This window comes from Cucurbita moschata, unplaced genomic scaffold (assembly GCF_002738365.1).
Source record: "Cucurbita moschata cultivar Rifu unplaced genomic scaffold, Cmos_1.0 Cmo_Scf00032, whole genome shotgun sequence".
NCBI lineage: Eukaryota > Viridiplantae > Streptophyta > Magnoliopsida > Cucurbitales > Cucurbitaceae > Cucurbita > Cucurbita moschata.
In genome coordinates, this window is record NW_019268548.1 from 2,036,613 (window position 1) to 2,056,061 (window position 19,449).

At 39.3% G+C, this 19,449-nt stretch overlaps 5 protein-coding genes across 10 annotated transcripts in view; 2 read left to right on the forward strand and 3 right to left on the reverse strand.

Moving 5' to 3' along the window:
- LOC111429915 (small nuclear ribonucleoprotein E-like) overlaps window positions 1-313 on the reverse strand; it is a 3,803-nt gene extending 3,490 nt beyond the window's left edge. For both annotated transcript variants that reach the window (XM_023065992.1, XM_023065991.1), the window contains exon 1: window positions 140-313. In XM_023065992.1, coding sequence (XP_022921760.1) covers window positions 140-181 — 42 coding nt within the window. In that variant the 5' untranslated portion in view covers window positions 182-313. The remainder of the gene's footprint in view (window positions 1-139) is intronic.
- Window positions 314-1,534: 1,221 nt separating this feature from the next.
- Window positions 1,535-5,909, forward strand: LOC111429913 (glutamate receptor 2.8-like). The gene is made up of 6 exons (XM_023065988.1): window positions 1,535-1,807; window positions 1,945-2,161; window positions 2,354-2,799; window positions 3,853-4,755; window positions 4,838-5,247; window positions 5,349-5,909. The coding sequence occupies exons 1-6, from the start codon at window positions 1,555-1,557 to the stop codon at window positions 5,793-5,795; spliced, it is 2,676 nt and encodes an 891-aa protein (XP_022921756.1). The 5' UTR covers window positions 1,535-1,554; the 3' UTR covers window positions 5,796-5,909.
- On the reverse strand, window positions 5,819-9,384 carry LOC111429914 (diacylglycerol kinase 7-like). 2 transcript variants are annotated; one of them, XM_023065989.1, is made up of 12 exons: window positions 8,692-9,384; window positions 8,448-8,570; window positions 8,219-8,356; window positions 8,051-8,136; window positions 7,873-7,969; window positions 7,684-7,759; window positions 7,031-7,113; window positions 6,866-6,936; window positions 6,707-6,784; window positions 6,545-6,632; window positions 6,343-6,459; window positions 5,819-6,132 (listed from the first exon to the last, which is right to left on the reverse strand). In XM_023065989.1, exons 1-12 carry the CDS (start codon window positions 9,022-9,024, stop codon window positions 5,974-5,976), a joined length of 1,449 nt encoding a protein of 482 aa, XP_022921757.1. In that variant the 5' UTR covers window positions 9,025-9,384; the 3' UTR covers window positions 5,819-5,973. The 2 variants fall into 2 exon arrangements, with proteins under 2 accessions (XP_022921757.1, XP_022921758.1); XM_023065990.1 differs by having other exon boundaries at window positions 7,879-7,969; window positions 8,692-9,383.
- A 1,099-nt stretch (window positions 9,385-10,483) lies between these two features.
- LOC111464972 (putative S-adenosylmethionine-dependent methyltransferase RcsF) lies at window positions 10,484-13,688 on the reverse strand. Its single transcript, XM_023109256.1, has 9 exons — window positions 13,503-13,688; window positions 13,280-13,401; window positions 13,080-13,180; window positions 12,752-12,944; window positions 12,559-12,651; window positions 12,198-12,257; window positions 12,008-12,082; window positions 11,603-11,683; window positions 10,484-11,089 (listed from the first exon to the last, which is right to left on the reverse strand). The coding sequence occupies exons 1-9, from the start codon at window positions 13,585-13,587 to the stop codon at window positions 10,772-10,774; spliced, it is 1,128 nt and encodes a 375-aa protein (XP_022965024.1). The 5' UTR covers window positions 13,588-13,688; the 3' UTR covers window positions 10,484-10,771.
- Window positions 13,689-14,021: 333 nt separating this feature from the next.
- On the forward strand, window positions 14,022-17,214 carry LOC111429641. 4 transcript variants are annotated; one of them, XM_023065573.1, is made up of 10 exons: window positions 14,022-14,199; window positions 14,295-14,456; window positions 14,662-14,815; window positions 14,915-15,001; window positions 15,231-15,358; window positions 15,662-15,758; window positions 15,954-16,031; window positions 16,106-16,331; window positions 16,582-16,805; window positions 16,880-17,214. In XM_023065573.1, the coding sequence occupies exons 2-10, from the start codon at window positions 14,305-14,307 to the stop codon at window positions 16,916-16,918; spliced, it is 1,185 nt and encodes a 394-aa protein (XP_022921341.1). In that variant the 5' UTR covers window positions 14,022-14,199; window positions 14,295-14,304; the 3' UTR covers window positions 16,919-17,214. The 4 variants fall into 4 exon arrangements, with proteins under 4 accessions (XP_022921341.1, XP_022921343.1, XP_022921342.1 ...); XM_023065575.1 differs by having other exon boundaries at window positions 14,364-14,456; XM_023065574.1 differs by having other exon boundaries at window positions 14,378-14,456.
- Window positions 17,215-19,449: the final 2,235 nt, after the last annotated feature.

Consider the following 19,449-nt stretch of genomic DNA (forward strand, 5'->3'; position numbering starts at 1 on the left):
AAAAAAAAAAAAAAAAAAAAAAAAAAAAAAAAAAAAAAAAAAAAGACATCCGGAAATTATCAGTAAAACGCAGAAATAGATAAAGGCAGCCCAAAGTATAATCAAGGAAGGAAGAAAAATGAAGAGATTCCGCACGTACAATCGGTTGAGTCATAATCCTCTGAACTTTGGTGCTCGCCATGGCTACCGAATTTGTTTTGGCAGTGAGGAGAATCTTCGATACGAAATGTAAACCCTAGAGCACTCCCACTTCACGTCCAGAGACCGATGCTTCGAACTAAAAGCATCGCGCGCATTTTAGTCGCGCCCTAATTATATGGTCCCGCTCTTTTCCAAACGAAATTAGCGCTCACATAATCCAGACCGGAATAAAAAAAAAAAATTAAAAAAAAAAAAGTAAAAAAAAGACCACATAATAATATTAAAAACTTGATTAATTTTGGTGAGAATTATTGAGTAAACCGAAAGATTACGAGTTTACAAGTGAGAAATACTATCTTCATTGATAATGAGGCTTTTTGAAGAAGTTTAAAACAAAACTACTAAAGGTTACGCTTATAGTAGAGAATATCTAGAGGAATTGTGATTTGGACAGGGGAGGAGACCATGTGATTAACAATAATTTGTTTTTGGGAATTACAAGGAAACAACAGCAGTGAAGGAAATTGTTGTCCCACCTCATTCGCTGTCGCAATAACTACCCCCATTTTTTCTCCGCAGACTTTCCTTCTTCACCAAGTTTTTTTGTGGCTAGTCGCGCAACTACGCAGTCTACTGCCCAGTATCTTGTCTCTCCAACGCGGTTTGGACGCGGAGGGGGCCGACACGAAAAGTATGAAATTTTAGTAGCGACTTGTGGGCTACGTCAAATGACTTCACGTGCCACGTCATCCCACAACGACTTATCCAAGTCTGGAATTTGGATAAATTATGAATTTCCTATTAATTCTATCATTAAATTCCCATCTTAATCTTAAACTGTGTAAAATTAAGTTATTTGAATGCCAAACTTTTTTTTGAGGAAAATACTACTTAATTTCCACGTTCTTAAATGTGACTATGACATGTATAATAAATAAACCCTAATTTCTCAAAATATGAATAGACTATTCTAAATAAATAATAATAATAATAGCCACGTGGAATATAATTTCAATAAAATTCTAGAAATAAAATTAAAATTAAAATTTTTTGTTTTTCGAATTTGGCTAATAACCATATATTATTTTAAGAAAGAATGAAATAGTTGTGACAAGTAAAAAAAAATATATATATATATATTTAATTAAAATCTTACGAGTATAATAAAAATTTAAAATTAAAATTTGTGTATAATAAAAATAAGTGTCTTTTAAGTTTCTTAACTTTCTCTGATAAATTAAGTATGACTTATTCAATTTTGAGTATAAAAGATTTATAAAATTTAAAAAATATGCTAATAAATAAATTTAAAAACTCAAAATTATAAATTTAAAGAAACAGAGTTTAAAGAGGTTCTAAAGAGGGAACGTGGAGCAAAGCAGTGAAAGAAAGAACCGTTGTAGTCGCCTGAGAATGGGAACGGGGAAGAAATGGGGCGGCGGAAGCTGTATCGCGGCGTGGTTTGTGTTGGCGGAGCTTTGTTGGGTCGGAGGCGAGGGCGTTAAACTGGGTGTGCTGCTTGATCCCAACTCGACTGTGGGCAAACTATGCAACACCTCCATCCAATTGGCACTCTCCGATTTGTATACTGCAAATCCTCAGTACAAAACCAGGATTATTCCTTTATTCAAGAACGCCGGAGACATCATCGGAGTAGCATCTGCGGGTAACTGTTTTCAGAACTCTTTTTTGCTCTTTTTTATTATAAACGAATGATCTTTCTTTAAATCAGTCTTTTTTATTATAAATTTATGATATTTCTCTAAATTAGTTTGACGGAATTTTCATCATGGTCTGTGGCAGCGTGGGAGTTATTAAGAGAAGGAGTAGAGGTCATAATGGGAGCTCAAACTTCACAAGAAGAAGCGATATACCTGGCGGAATTTGGAGGAAAGTATGAAATTCCCATAATCTCCCTCACAGCAACAAGCCCGTCGCTGTCTCCGAAGCAGAACCCATATTTGATAAGGGCAGTACAAAGCGACTCGGCCCAGGTTGGAGCCATAAGCGCCATCGTGCAACTGTATGTTAGGAATCACGACTCTCCACAATGGTATGATATTGTCCACTTTGAGCATAAGCTCTCATGGCTTTGCTTTGGGCTTCCCCAAAAGGCCTCATACCAATGAAGATAGTATTCCTCACTTATAAACCCATGATCTTCCACTAAATTAACCAATGTGGGACACTCCCAATCCCAATAATCCTCAACACTGTACGGGTGGCGAGAGATAGTTCTAATTTACGAAGACACAGAATATGGACGTGGCATCATCCCAGATCTAGCGGACGCCTTGCAAGAAAACGGCACCCGATTGATTGAGAGAACGGGGATCCCTGGGAGGGGGAGTGGGAGGGAAATTGGTGAGGAGCTGAGGAGGGTGAAGAATTTGAGGCGGAGAATGAGGGTGTTCCTTCTTCACATGAGTGCTTCCCTTGGGCGGAGGGTTTTAATTGAGGCCAAGGAGGAGGGAATGATGAGTGATGGGTATGCATGGATTGTGACAGATGGGCTTTCTTCTTTGCTTCATCCAATCACGGATCCCCAAGCTCTTGACGCAATGCAAGGGATTGTGGGCGTAAGGCCATACATACCAAATACCCAAAAGCTTCACCAATTTCAAGCAACCTTCAACCAACAACTTCCATTTCCTTTAGGTTTGTCTCTGCACCATCCACTCTCTTCATAAAGCATTGATTAAGTGAATATTAGTTGGATAAATAATAGTTAATTTTTAAATTTTGAAGATTTTCCTTTTCTTTCTTGTCCATCAACCATGAATTTGTATTCCTTATTTATAAATTTATGGTGAACTCCTTAATTAGTAGATGTGAGACTTCTCTTTCGATAATCTTCAACAATCCTCCTTGAATAAAGTATATCATACCGCCTCTACTAAAGACTATTTGGAGCCCTCGAACAATCTCTCCTTAATCGAGGCTCGACTATCTAGAGCCCTCAAACAACCTCTCCTTAATCGAGGCTAGACTATCTCGAGCCCTCGAACACCCTCTCCTTAACTGAGGCTCGACTTGAACAGCCTCTCCTTAACCGAGGCTCGACTATCTCGAGCCCCCGAACAACCTCTCTTTAATTGAGGCTCAACTATCTCGAGCCCTCGAACAACCTCTCCTTAATTGAGGGTCGACTATCTCGAGCCCTCGAATACCCTCTCCTTAATCGAAGAACTATCTCGAGCCCTCGAACAACCTCTCCTTAATTGAGACTCGACTATCTCAAGCCCTCAAACAGCCTCTCCTTAATCGAGGCTCGACTATCTCGAGCCCTCAGACAGCCCCTCCTTAACTGAGGCTCAACTATCTCGAGCCCTTGAATAACCTCTCCTTAATTGAGGCTCGACTGGACAAAATATACCCTTTATTATGATATTTTCCTTCGTGAGATTACTCTCCCAACCATTCTACTAAGTAATTATTTTTTTTTTAGAAAAAAATTAGTGGTTAAAATAGACTCGTAAGAGTTTGGAGATCGAAATCGTAAATGCTAGAATTGTAAATATATATTTTAGAATTTGAAGAATAATATTTTTGGAAATTTTGAGTTAAACTTTTAATCAAAACAAGTGAAAATTATGATAAAAGTTTAAAACGTGTAAGTTGGTGACAAGCTTAATTTGTTGGATTTTTGCGTGATTTAATACTGTCGTTGAAATGTAATGACAAAAAATGGGGATGCGTGTGCAACAACAGCATCGCTCAATCTTTTTGCAGTGCAGGCGTACGATACGATGTGGGCGTTGGGCACGGCGGTGGAGAAATTGAATGCCACCATCTCAGCAACTGCAACTGCAACTGATAGACGCGCGATGAGGGTAAGTCTTCGGGATGCAATTAGGAACACAAAAATTGAAGGCATTAGTGGAGTTTTCATTTTGGTCGACGGAGAGCTAAACCCACCAACTTTTGAAGTGTTCAATCTGGTGGGCGAGAAGGAGCGGATCATCGGATACTGGAGCCAGAAAGGAGGCAGAGGAGTCCGGCCTGAAGTTGCAATATCAAATTCAAAAAACCAACTGAAGCAACCCATTTGGCCCGGACCCACGGCCGAACAACCCAAGATGAAATTGAGTATAGGAATTCCAATCAAAGGATTCCCGGAGTTTGTAAACGCGGACACAAACGAGCCCCAGAAGTCGTCCGGATTCTGCATCGACGTCTTCCGCCTTGCAATTGAAGTACCACACATGAACATAGATTACGAGTTCGTCCCTTTCGTAAACCAAATTGGGAAAAGTAATGGGTCCTACGACGAGCTTCTGCGCCAGATTGAGGCTCAGAAAGTGGATGCAATTGTTGGAGACATAACAATAGTTGCAAGTCGGTCGGAGTTCGTCGACTTCACTCTGCCGTACTCTGCATCGGGGGTGTCAATGCTGGTTTCTGCAACAAGCGATAAGAAGGAACACATGTGGATATTCATGAAGCCATTTACATGGGATCTATGGCTACTTTCCTTCTTCTCCTTCATGTTTACAGGCTTTGTGGTTTGGCTACTGGAATGTCGTGTCAACACTGACTTCGGAAGAGGCCCAGCCCAACAACAAATCGGCCTCATCTTCTGGTTCAGCTTCTCCACGCTCGTCTTTGCTCACAGTCAGTACTCTACTATACTACTCTTACTCATAACTTAATTTTTCACTCCTTTAATGGGTGCGTGTAAATTGATTTGTTTTAGGGGAGAGGATATTGAACAACTTATCCAGATTTTTGATGATCATATGGGTTTTTGTGGTGCTAATCCTGACCCAAAGTTACACCGCGAACTTATCATCCATGTTGACGGTGCAAAGGCTCCATCCTTCCTTTGTCGATGTTAAGGAGATCAGAGAGAAGGGTTACTTCGTGGGTTTTCAGAACGGTTCCTTTGTGAGAGATTTTCTAATCACTCGGTTTGGATTTGATGAAACCAAGCTGATACCCTGCGGAAGCTCCGACGAGTTTAAGTTAGCCCTGAACAGAGGAAGCTTTAATGGTGGAGTTGCTGCCATTTTTGACGAAATTCCTTACATTAAGGTCTTTCTTCGGAAATATTCTTCCGGCTATCAAATGGTCGGACCTATTTACAGCACCGGTGGTTTTGGATTCGTGAGTTCTTTCGCCTTCTCTCTCTCTCGTTTTGAACTTACTTCTGTTAAGAGCGTAATTTTCACGATTTTGCCTTCTGGGTTCTATCAAAATTAATCCAGGCCTTCCCGAAAGGATCCCCTCTGGTGGCTGACTTTTCGAGGGCAATACTGAACGTGACCCAAGATCAAGACAAAATGCGCACAATTGAGCAGAAATACTTCTCAAATCAAGAACCACCAAAACCAGAACCCAACGATTCAGCTCTGGATGTTTACAGATTTGGTGGGTTGTTCATCATTACGGCAGTTGCTGCCTGGTCTTCGTTATTAATATATTTGGCCCAGTTCCTTATCACACGTTGGCCGGACTCCGGCAGCGTCCAGTCTCCACTCACCTCCAAATTTGTTGAAATGGGCAAGCTTTTTTGCCAGGAACACTTCCACTCTTCTTCTCCGCGAACAAGACAATCCAGAGTACACTCTGTTCCTGAAACAGCAGAAGAAACAACGACACCGCAGACTGTTCCCGACCATAATGTCGATTCCATGAATACTGTTGCCAATTAGTTCTATAATTTGATGCAGGGTAATTATACTTACTTGATTACTGTATATCATTGAATAATCTCTCTGTAAAGTACACATTCGTTGAAAATAATCTAAGCTTTTGTTGCAAATGAATATTTTGAACGTAAATACATCAGCCAAAAAAATCCACTCAGCGAGCAAACTGAAGAGGAAAGTTTTAGTCCCCGTTGATCATTAGTGATTGAAAAGGAACCCTCTTGATTTCAACATACGTTGAGAAGTCCTTATTGATTGGCTGTTTCCATGGCTCCCCATCCATCTGCAGATATGCCTTCTTCCGCTTCCCACCTCTGATTTCTATTCTAATGGCTGCTGCCTGAAAAATAGTATGCAACACTTCAGAAGCAAGAATCATGGTGGCTATTTAAGTCGAGTTGTTACCGTTGGGAGATGAGTCTCCACGTCGGCTAACTAAGGCGTTAGATCGTAAATTTATGAGTAAGGAATAGATCTATATTGGTATGAGGCAAAACCACGAGAGCTTATGCTCAAAGTGGACTTCGTGATTCCTAGGTGTTTGAAGTACCTGGGCGATGTGTTTGGCGGAGATTATGTCTACCATAACAAACGATGTATGCCATCCTTGTTTAAGGCCAAAAATCTCTAGAAGACCATCATCAGCATGCGCCTCCACAAAGCCTCTCTAGCACCAGATAAAGATCAGAAGTCAATAAAGCATAATAGCATAGACAAGAGAAAACAGCCACACAGAGCTTCATAGTGGGTACCTTCTCCAAGTACTGTGGCTTGGGCTTACCCCATGGGTTTCTTCCGCTTGCATAGTTATGAAGGTTTAAAGTAACAATAGACCTAACACTACACAACAGCCCACGCAACAAAGGATCAGTAAGAGTGACAGACTATACAAGTTTCACCAAGAACAGTTCTACCTGGAAGGAATTGGAATCTTTTCCCATTCTGAGCAATTTATCTTTTTGATATGTATTCTAACGATGTTCTTAAGGCCCCTACAAACAGAGAGGCTTTTTGTTCTTAGAAACTGCAAAAACATGTGTTCTACTGGGATTTTATTGGATATGAAGTATCACCTCAAATTTGGATCGTTTGAGCAGGAAGTGAAGAACCAACCTTGAGTGCAACTATAACTAGAGTAGATCAGCTTTCACATATAAAAGAATGCACGTGTAAGTTGGTAAACATCCACTAATCGTGAAATAATATTTTTGTTTAAGGTCTAAGCAGGTAAGTTCAACCTTATTTGTAAGTGGACCTTGAGCAAGGTATGGTCTTTTGTTACGCAAATGATGGAAGCCGTAAGCAACTTGAGCATCCATTCCTGGGTTATGCATTCACTGAATCAGTTAAATAGCCTGTGAAATACTCTGCAGAGCCTGCTAATGATTTTTCTGAAGAAGCAAGTAGATTAGTTCTTAAAGAATTAGAGCTGAATGATTGAATATCAATCTAACTCTCCATGGAGCAACTCTATTAGCCCAAGTCCACCGCTAGCAGACATTGTCCTCTTTGAGCTTTTCTTTCCGAGCTACCCCTCGACATTTTATAACGTGTCTACTATGGAGAGAGTCTAGCACTACTCCGACCAGTGCCTCTCACTATCCGGTGACTGACTTTGATGCCATTTGTAGTGGCTCAAACCCATTGGAGAGGGGAACGCAAAAATTTTATAAGGGTGTGGAAACCTCTCAAATTCGTTGAGCCTTGCAAGAGTGCAGTTTAAAACCTTGAGGGGAAGCGCAGAAGAGAAAGCTCAAAGTCCATATCAGCTAGCGATAAGCTTGGACCGTTTTCGGTCAGTTCAAGACACACTCATCTTTGTTGAACCAAGAAATTCAGTGCAATAAACACACTTTTTTAAAGTTTTACTTCACCAGTGAGTTCAGCTTACCTATGCTGAAGTAATTATAAAATACTCCTTCATAGGAAGCCAGTTTTGTTGGTAAATCTCCTTTTTCGTCCAGTTTCTGCAGCCATGGAAGGGGTATAATGAATTGAAATGAGAATGAAAATATGATCCAAGATGGGCAATGTTCAAACTCTATGTATATCTAGAATTTTAGAGCGAAAGAGTATATACACGCACAGCCTCATTCAGATCACTTTCTTCTGTAAGCTTCAAAGAATGAGGTGGTTCCACTTTCTCCCCAGCAGGCACCGACAGCAAAACATGCCAACTACATCATGAGAATCAAGTTTGAAACAGCTCCAAAAACCAAAAACAAAAGGTAATATCATGAAAGAACTCGAATTCCCACCTATCCAAAGAACCAACTTGGCCAGTGGTAGCCCTGTGGAGAGACCTTTTAACAGCTGATTGCCAGGCAAAAGGAAATGAACCTCCCTGATAAAAACCAATGATCCATATCCATTAATACGAGTGATACCTTCCTGCAAAATTTCGAGATGAAACTACAAAAGCTTACCCAACCAAAACTCCTGGAAAGATCATTGCCAGTACCAAGAGGGATAATCCCAACAGGAAGAACAGGCTTGCGGTCTTGTTTGTAAAGTTCTGCTAGACTTCCCAGTACCCAACCGACAGTACCATCGCCTCCTGCAACCTGCGCTACCAGTTCCATTAGATTCCAAATATGTAAAGCAAAAGAAAAGCAACAATCTTTTTATCTGGGGTTATTGGAAATATCAAAATACCATGACCCTCATCCTCTGACGAGTTTGTTTAGCACAGATGTCACCTTGATCAGCCAAGATTTCCAGGCAGCGCAGTCCATATTGTACAAATTCATGAGGCTTCACTTCCAAAAGATCAAAAACCTACAACACAAACAAAGAGAAAATTCCAAAGATGACACGTACAGGACACACATGAAAAGAAGAAAACGTATGGGAATCTCGATGTTTTTCACAGAAAGTGGAAAGCATTTTTTGGGTGGACCTGTTCTTCGCTGATTAATTGCTGGAGGCGCTGCTTGAGTTTCTGGCCATGGCGGCCGCCGCTACGCGGATTAATGAAGACCACCAAAGGAGCCTCTGGCAGTGGCGGGACTATATTTTGCAGTGGAACAGAGGCAGAGGCTCCTGTAGTAGGGTCTTTTAAGCGGATAGAATCACGCAAGGCCAAGCGGAGATACTGCGGCATCATAACCTTTGTATTGAGCTCCTGTTTGTCGATTGGGATCCCCGACAGGCCGCATCCTTTCAGTGAGTCGAATAACGAGGAGCGAGCTGCTATACTAACCTGGTCGCCACCGTCTCTGGAATGATCCATTTCCTGAAGTTAGATATACAGTTTGGGAAATGGGAAATGGGAAATCCAATGTCCAAGTAAATTTGCGCAGTCGAGTGAATGGAAGCAAGAAAGTGTTGTTGAAAAAACGAAAGAGAAATCAAATGAAAGATGGTATGGGAGGAAGACTGTGGGGGAAACAGGGGAGGATTGCAGGGTGTGGAGACTGAAGAGGGTCCCCTTGGGAGTTGAGTAGAGAGATTAGGTGAGTAGGATTAAAAGCGGGAGGTTGGAGGGTTGTGGGTAATAAAACAGTGGCGTCGGTGATGGGGACTTGGGTTTGTTCTTGTCTGGTTTTTTTCCACCGGGAAGTCGATGTTCACGGGGACTGCGCTGGCAGATGTCACAGACATCCTCAGCTAGACGTGCATCCACCAAATATGGTAAGTTGGACATTGTTTCTTCTTAATGAATCACATATTCAGTCATGGTTAAGTAGTGTAGTGATTCAAAATCCATTGTTTCGTCTTGGTTTTATTTGTTTTGTCTCTTTATTGTTCTCAATTCATGTGCTGTGCTATCCTCAAGTTTCATCAATTAATTAAGACATAAAAACTCTAATATTTTATGCTCTTCTCAATTTTAAAAGTTTTGATTTGATTTGTGAGAGGAGAAAATAATATTTTATTATAATCTTCCGGTTCATTCTCCTCTCCTCTAAAAGTATGTACGATGTCCCTTCAAATGGGATTAATATTCTTTAATGTTTTATATTCGTCTCTATCTCTAAAATTAATGAAACCACTCAATAAAAGATATCCTAAAATTTTAGAGCATAATTGAAATCTATCACTTTTATCGACTACAATTTTAAAAGTTTTAAGTCATTTTCAATCACTATTTTACAACCTAGGAAAATTTTAAATACCGACCGAGATCATTTATACAGAGACTTTTGGGGTGTTAAGATAAAAAATCAAGAGGGAAACAACCTACGATCATATGCTAAAGTCTCTAAGCAATCACTTAGAGTATGATATATAAATTTACCATTTTAAATTGAGACTTAAATAGAGCCATATTGTCAATAGCTGCATTTGCAATTAGTTTGAATTTATCTTGCCATCAATGCAGTGGCCCAAGAATAATGATAAGAATCTGACATACGGTTCAACTTGGTGGATTAAGCTAACACATTCACAATTAGGTAAATCATAAATGAAGGTTTTTAATACCCCAAACATACCGGTGAAACTCCATATTAAAGCCTCTCAAGTTGACATTAAATTCCTGCGCTTTTTTCATTTAAAGATATCAGTATATGCTTCAAAAATGAAAAATAAAAACCAACAAAGCCCAAACCAAACCATGGATTAATGCCTCATGTGAACTGGAACCACGTCCAAAAGATCCTTTGTTTTCATCTTAGTTGATCCAAGCTGCATCAGTTCAGTTCGATGTGACTTAGTCACTCGTGGTAACAGTTCATACTTCTGGAGTATAGACTTCAAAACATTTCCCTTTCTTCTTTAAGAATGTGGTACAAAAGTCAAACAATCACTCATCAGCAGATAGCCACACATTTTAAACCAAAACTATTTCACTGACCATCTAACAACTCACAATTAAGATTCTATCCAGCATGCTTGTCTCAATTTCAACCATACACCTTTTGTCAAGAGAAAGATGAATAAGAAATGTAAGGAGATCGAGCTCCATACAAGGCAGTTTAGTTTTGAGTGAGAATTCCCTACATAGTAAAAAGACAAGTTACCCTGATTTGGCCTATTCAGCTGGGTGATGCAAGCTCCACTTTTCTCACAACCACGTCGCCTTGGCAACCGATTGTGTACGACACATTTAATCCATCTACAAGTAGGTGATAGACAACGATCTTAGAAGAACTTTGGGAAGTTCCACTAGGAAGTGTTTCATCTAGGTGACCATCTGAATCTGAACTACCATCGGACAACTCATGTCCTCTTGTAGTTGTAAGGTAGGATTCATGAGGTTGACTACGTTGTGACAATGATCGAATATCCCATGAAAGCACCTGCTTCACAAAGTTTTTCAACTCATCTGCCGATGCATAAAGCGATTTCTTTTCCTGAAACAAGAAAATTATGATACATGAGAAATTATGAGCACTTGTGAGCACTAGCTCTTTGTAAGGTGGAGTATCATAAAAATGGTAATCAGACTACAAAGCATCTCTCTCTCTCTCTCTCTCAATATTCATAATGTAAATTTCCAGAGGCATAGTTTTCTTAAGGAATTCAGACTCTGTGTGCTACAACACCACCAGGAGATATCAAGGGTTTCCACTTTTCTTTCTATTAAGCTTTGCATCAAAAGCACCAACCTCAGGCTGATAATCACCCAAAACTCCAGTAACGTCTTTTAAGGCATAAAATATAATAGCTTGAAAGGTCCCTTTTGTTTGATACCAATGAAACCAAAGAAACCATACTGTTTTTTACTCTCACGTGCAAAAAAAAAAAAAGTGAATATTTTTGGCATATTGTTGAGGTGCGCAAGTTGGCCCTAACACTCATGGTTATATAAAAAACAACATCAATAATAATTAATTAATTAATTAATTTTTGAAAAAGGAACTCACTATTAGTGGCCAACACTCCAATAGAGAGGGAGTAAATTCCTCAGAGAAGCAAATGGATGCAACAGACAATACATTTTCCCCCTGTGTTTGCGTCAATAAGATGTTAGATTGCCAAGAAGAATGTATAAAAACATATTACATGGTTATAGAGTATCATGCCTCCAACAATGAAAGTAGCAGTAGCACCAAATAACATATGGAAAGTTGAATTTCTTAAGATATTTGCTCGCAACTAGTTATATCACATATGGCACGCATATGAGAAGAGATTGTCCACATTTTGAAGTTGAAAAGCACAACACATACGCATAAAGAATGATTTGAAAGGATGAATAGTAACAACATAAGCATCAAGGAAATTCTAAGATAACATTTAGTAAGTAAAATTAAATATGAAAGAAGTACCGTTATCCACTTAGGGACTGTTGCATCTTGGATACTGTCACAGTACGGTAGATAAGGTTTAACATCAAGTACTGGCTGTAACAAAATTCGGACAAAGCAAGAAATCAAAACAATCATTACAACAAGAATTAATGACTAAACTCAAGATTATACCTTTATCGCTGGTGGAAAAAATGAAACAAACCCTTACCGTTCCATCAACAAGATCGGCACCAGAGAGTAGAATTTGATGTCCCTGGATAGCCTCCACCTGAAGTGGTACAGCAGATTTCTTAATCTTAGACTTAATATTCCCCCATTTATCTATTGCATTTGAATGTTGTCTAACACTTCCAACTGTAAGCTTGTAACCATGAATTTCTAATACAAAATGAGATTTAAACAGCCTAACCATACAAAAACACATTGGACCATGTTCATGTGACAGTGAAACCTCCCTAGAATTCATTTTGGGGGGGGGAGCACATATTTTCATCTATGTCTGTGATGAATGATGCCCTTCTCCATCAACATGCAAGATACATTGACAGCAGTCAAAAATTTCATCTTACCTTTGCAATGGTGATTCCAATTGGGCATGGTCTATGTGGGGATCTCGTAGCAAAGATTCCTACTTTTTCGCCTTTCAACCTCGGTACTTTAACCTACCATTGAGCTGTCCTTTTATGGGATTTTAGGGAATTATAAGAATAATAGAAATGTGAATTCCATATTTAAGGATCATCAACAAATGAAGAAGCGTACTTTTGCCTTGAATTTTGATTTCGATGGATCCTTCCACAACTTGTCAAGATTTGTGTTTAAATGAAAGACATATATGACCCAGCAATGGGAATATTCTCCAAGACCTTCAATGGACGCTGGAGGAATGCGAGAAGAAAACACCAACCTTGCCCTCGCAAGAGGTACGACTAAAGATTGCCTCGGAGTCCCATTCCTTAAAAAAATAAATAAATAACCAACAGCGCTAGCTGAAGAATACGGCTGTAACTAGTTTTGTGAACAGAACTATGAGAAAACAACAACCCAATAATTGATGTTTAGACTACCAGATATGCAATCTAAAACTAACCTAGTAGAGAAGGATGATTGGATAGTACCAATTGGTGCCATGGGATACAAAGTACACTCCACGCTATCAGACTTCGGTTCCGAAACTGCTTTCCTTAAAGCCTACAAACAGGGAAGGAAAAAAAAAAAAAAAATCAAAATATCAATAACAACATTGAAGTCAGGAACATGAAGCGATGCAGAGGAGCAAATATGAAATACCTGCTGTGCCCGTATTCGACCTTGTCTCTCGGCGATGGTTTTCTTTAAAGAAGCTGCCAGAGAAGCCTCAAGCTCTCGGACTTTGGAACCCAACTCTCTCGACTTCTTCGTCACGAAATAAACTGGAGAAACCCACAAAAACATGACTAGTGAGAATCACGTAGTAAATCGGAGAAATTGAGAGAGAGGAGATAATGGATCTTAAAAGTTATCGAAGTTTTACGAGATAGGATGGCGGAGGCGGATACAAACGCCAACGTGACGCTCATGGCAGCCGTCGACGATCTTGATACCGCGGCGTAGGCCATTTCGACTTCAGAGTCGGGAAGTAGCTTCAGCGTTCAGGCGAACTGGATCCGGCAGCTTGAGGCTCGACCGATTCCCGGCTTTTGAGGTTTTATATCTTAGTTCCTCAGGGTTTTGGGATTTTACTTCGGCGTTTCAAAGGGAAAATATTTAGGTTAAATTATACGGTCAATAAATTTTTTAAAATTTTAAATTTCACATCTCTATTTATCATAAAATTAAAAATATATTTTTTTAAAGTTTAATAAATTAACTTATATGTTTCCATTTTGCATTTATTATTTATAAATTTCAAAGTTTTACATTGGTATTTTAATTTAATCAAAGTTTTATCTTATAATTTAATTTAAAAAATATATGTCGGAGTAAAATAATTTTTTTTCTTTTTATTCTTAATATTTGAGACGACACGTGGAGGACTATTTATCCAATTGTGAACCGGTTCAGTTATGCTTCCATAGAACAGGACAAGCTATATCCATCCCGGGTTGTCGGTTCAAAGTCAACACGACCGTGCTCACCTCAGCTCACCTCAGCTCACCTCCCAGTCTCTCGTCAATCTCCCGCCTGCATCGGACCATCAAATTTCAGTCCTTGCCAGTGCGGCTGTTTAGGTACCAAACCATTCAACTGCTTCTCGCTTACTTCCTATGTCTTTGTTCTTCTTCGTCTCCTTCCTAAGTTGACTTCACTTTCTCCCACCACAAAGTTTCCAGAAGATGGGGAAATCAGTGGGGGCTGTTCTAATTTCATTTCTCTTCCTGATCTCCGTTTTCTGTATTGCGCCCTCAGGATTTGGAAACACTTTCACCTCTATATTCGATTTCTTGACTCCAAAATTCTCCTCCAATTTCCGCGGCTTTGGACCAAGGTGGGCAATTCTTGTTTTTATCCCTTTTTCTTTTACGCCCACAATTGAAGATATCCATCACGGATGAAATTTTTGAGATACTCAATTTTTGCATTCTGTCTTGAGCTGAATTTGTTATCCCTAGTGTCTGTTTGTTCTTTGAATTGAGCTAAGTGTTCGATAAAATGCGCAAATGAGAACTTTTTATGGTCAATGTGTGGTGCAGAGTATTAGTAGGAGGACATTCGCATATAGCTTCAGTGGTTAGAAGTTTGAAAATGGACACAGGGAATTATATAGAGGGGCCCTTGCTAGAGGAGTTTACATTTCCTGCCAATTCTGTTCCTTTCGACAACTGCCACGCTTCTACAATTGTGGAGGTTTGAGTTGATGGAGAAACTTCCTTTGGTCTTATAATATACTTGGGTCCTTGATTTTGTTAGGGGAGAATATGAGTGTTTTCTCTCTTCATAGAGCAGGTTGATAAAGATCATTACTTGGTTGCATATTTTGGGGGTACATTCGAGGGCGCACCGGATGTGAAGATTTGGTTGCAGACATATAAGGTAAACAACCCAACTGCATCACTCCCCAAAAATGAAAGCTTACTAAAAAAATTGTGAGTAAACAAGCATAATTTTCAAAAAGAAAACCAAGAACAAGAAGGTATCTAATTTCTTCCTTGAACGTTGATCTCTACCGTGCTACGTTTGTTTATGTCAAATCAGGCTGTTGGCCCTTTTATCCATATTATTGAGTGGTTTAGAAGAGGTTTATATTACTTTAAACTTGCAGAACGGCTCCTGGCACTCGCCAATTGTGGCTGATGAGCAGCCTGAAGTTCCAATGTGGAACCCTGTCTTGTTCAAACTTCCATCAGATGAGCTGCTTCTGTTTTATAGAGTGGGACAGGACGTTCAAAGGTATCTTTTTTCAAATCTCATAATGGTTTACTGAATTAACAACTCTATTCAAGCTAATTAATCTGATCGTAGTTTGTAGAAAGTTGATATGCTTAAGTTAATTGGTTTTGCAAATTAATTTTTTTTAAACAGGGCCTTAATACCTTTTCCTTGAAATCTCTCGGCACTTTTTTTTTACTGGTCGACTCGAGTCTCCAATGACCAACTGTCTAACATATTGAATAACTTTTTAAGTGAAAACTCGAACCCTTCTGCTTCCTAGTCTGTTTTATTCTATCTTGTGCTGATTGAGACAACAATCAGATGGAGTGGATGCATGAAGCGGTCATATGACAAAGGTGTTACTTGGACAGCAAGAGAACAGCTCCCCCCTGGTATCTTAGGACCAATAAAGAATAAGGTATACTTTATGTGCTCATATGTATCTACCATTCAATAAACTGTTTTTGTGAGATTCCACGTCGTTTGGAGAAGGAAACAAAGTATTCTTTATAAGGGTGTGAAAACCTCTCCCTAGTAGACACGTTTAAAAACCTTGAGGGGAACTCCAAAAGAGAAAGCCCTGATGAAGCTGCTTTTCTGTGTTATGTTGTAGCCAATCTTGCTGGAAAATGGGGTTTTGCTCTGTGGATCTTCAGTTGAAAGTTGGAATTCTTGGGGTGCATGGATGGAGGTTCTTATGAATAGTTCTTTAGTTTTGACTTGTCCTAAAATCTGGAAAATGTGGCTGACATGTCAATATAACAGGTCACATCTGATTCAGGTAGATCATGGAGAAAGTTTGGGCCAATATACATGGAAAATCGATCTCTCAGTGTCATTCAACCAGTTCCTTACCAGACTGCAAATGGAAATCTGCGTGTTTTACTTCGATCCTTCACAGGTATCGATAGTATTTGTATGTCAGAATCCACCGATGGTGGTCACAACTGGAGCTATGCTAAACCTACCAATCTTCCTAATCCAAACTCAGGTAACATGGCTGAGCTACAAGCATTACCTGAAAGTATCTGCATTCATGAACGTCTTAAGGCAATGATCATTATTGTGAGCATCTTCATTATGAAATTGAATTACTTCCCAGATTTAGAAATTTCTGATCTTATAGGAGTTTCATTCATACTGTCACTAGTAGAGATGACTGATATTGCTACTTCCTAGATTTCAACATCTCTGATCGTTATCCCTTATGATCATCTTTGACCATGCATTCTTATCAATAGGTATTGATGGGGTCAAACTGAGGGATGGTCGTTTATTACTTGTTTATAACACCGTCTCGAGGGGCGTGCTTAAGGTTGGCCTGTCTCTGGATGATGGTGATTCTTGGCTTGATGTTATGACCTTGGAGGACGAGTCAGGAAAGGAATTTTCATATCCGGCGGTCATTGAGGCTAGCGATGGCTCAGTTCACATCACGTACACATACAAGAGAAAGCAGATTAAGGTATGAAGGTTGATATCTAATCTAAAAGATACAATTGCCGGAGACTAACCCCATTATCATTTTTTCCTGGGCAGCATGTTGTTTTCAAACTGAAAATGCATAGGAATCACTAACGATGATATCTAAGAAAGCAAAGCTCTCCCTCTGTTTGTAAGCGATGGCGAGCAAGGCCAATAATGTGCAGCATCCAAACTCTCTGATCTTGGAATCAAATGCTGACTTACGGCGCATCATTTGTACATTCGGGTAAATATGATTGCTTTTCCTGCGTAGTATTCATCAAGATGACTCTGACTGAGCTTATGCATTAACTTTTGGAAGTTGGGTGGGGGGGTTGAGAACGGATGTAGTTGTATCAGTTGCGACGTGTTTGAATGAAGGAATAAAATAGGAATCTGACTTGCCCATATCTGCAAAGAATAAGTTAATGATGTTATTCTTATAAAATCTGTAAAATATTCCTTGGAAATCTTCCAGTTCGTTGAATGCTGATAATGGCAGCCATTGATCCACTTGTTAAATCCAAATTGGTTAGCCCAAAACTCATAGTTCCATAGGCCTTATGTAGGATTCTGATAGTAACTGCGCCCACTTCAGGATGCACTCTAATCTTTATAAGCATAACAGGAAGCATAGTGATGGTGATTAAGTTTTGAGTATTAACAATGTAACTGCTCATGCTCAAGCCTCAGCCGGTATTGTCCTCTTTAGGGAGCAGATATTGTCTTTTTTGGGTTTTTTCTTTCGGGCTTTTCCTCAAGCCTTTTAAAACACGTCTGTTGGGGAGAGTTCTGCACACCCTTATAAGAAATGTTTCATTCTCTCTCACAATCCACCTTCCTTCGGGTCCAGCGTCCTCATCGGCACTTGTTCCCTTCTCCAATCGATATGAGACCCCCAATCCACCCCCCTCCCTTTCGGGGTCCAGCGTCCTTGTTGGCACACCATCTCGTGTCTATCCCCCTTTGGGGCTCAGCCTCTTCGCTGACATATCGCCCTGTGTCGGGCTCTAGTACCATTTGTAACAGCCCAAGCCCACCTAAGGCCCTCTTTGAGATTTCTCTGTCGGACTTTTTCTTAAGGTTTTTAAAACGTGTGGAAGAAGCTTCCACATCTTTATAAAGAATGTTTCATTCTACTCTTCAACCACGGATCTTTTAGAGTAATTAGGTTGTAGGCAATAAAGTGAAAAGGGGAGAATGGAGTGTTGACAAAAGTGACAACTTTGACTTGTACAATGTTTCTGGAAGGCAGCTTTTTGGGCGGTTGTTCCGCAGACGCATGTTTCCGTTTCAGCTTTCCTCTTTTGTTTGGTACAAATAAGGCTTTCCGTTGGCAGCTTTTGTGGGCTTTTTATGGGGCGTCCTCTGCTTTTCTTCGACTTTATTGCTCTCTACCTTTACAGTTTACACCCCCTGAGTATCAGAACCCCTTCTTAGATGAGAAAACAAACCAACAAACAAACAAACCCATGCCAACTGCCCAGCCACTGTCTCCTCTAATTCCCCTTCCATACCCTACACCCACACAACAACTTAAACTCACCGCTAACCGATATGGTTCTCTTTAGCCTTTCTCTTTCGAGCTTACCCTCGAGGTTTTAAAACACATATGATATGGAGGGAGAGAAAAATGTTCCATTTCCTTCTAGGATCCCACACTTTAGGACTCTACATGAAGTCTTATGTTATTTTTTTGCATATAAATCTTGACATTAAAGTTGTAATGAAATGGGTCTGAAGACTTCACACTCAAGGGTCTTAGGTAAGCATGTCTGTCCTTATTGCAAATGCATCTAAAAAAAGCATGATGTTGGTTAACTTTATAGACCCTTTTGCATATCTGTGTCACCTTTTGAAACTTGCATTGGAAGTATAATAGATTATTATGATCCACAAACCAAGTTGTCCATGCCATTATGGTTGATTAATAAAGTAGTTTAGTCAATTCTTATACCAAATGGGTCCATATATATTCTTTTTTTCAATCTTTTTTTTACCATTTCCTTCGACTATTCACTCCTTAATAGACAAATCAAATTATAACTTCGAAAAAGCTAAGGTATAAAAGATTATATATATATATATATTTCTAAAGAACTCGTTGCTACACGATCGATAGATCGGTCTCCTTTATGGTGATCTCAAAGGCAACATGGGTTAGCTTTATTCTAAAACAATAGAAAGGTGAGAGAAAAGGGCACATGCTTTGGATGCAAGAAGCCACCAAAAAACCTTTTGACCTTGATAGATTAAATTACCAAATTGCCCTCCAAACTATTTACCAAAAGGCAAAGGCTAAGGTGGGGTTTTGGTTTTTATTGGTGAAAAAGAGTTTAGGTTTGATTGATGTGTCCTCTATTTATGTCATCATATTTCATCATAAATCTTGGGAAGCAATCTTTTAGGTATCAATCCATCACCCTTTGGAAAGCTATGGATTATAAATTTATAGAAACTAACGTGGGGGTAGTTTGTGTCTTTTTGTTTCATTTTATGGGTAAAAATCAAAACTTTTTTTCCCAACACAATAATTTTTTGATAAATTAAAGATGCCTTTATGAAGAGGAATTCAAACGGCAAAGTTAAAATGATTGTTTTTTTTTTTTTTTTTTTTTTTTTTTTTTTTTTTTTTTTTTTTTTTT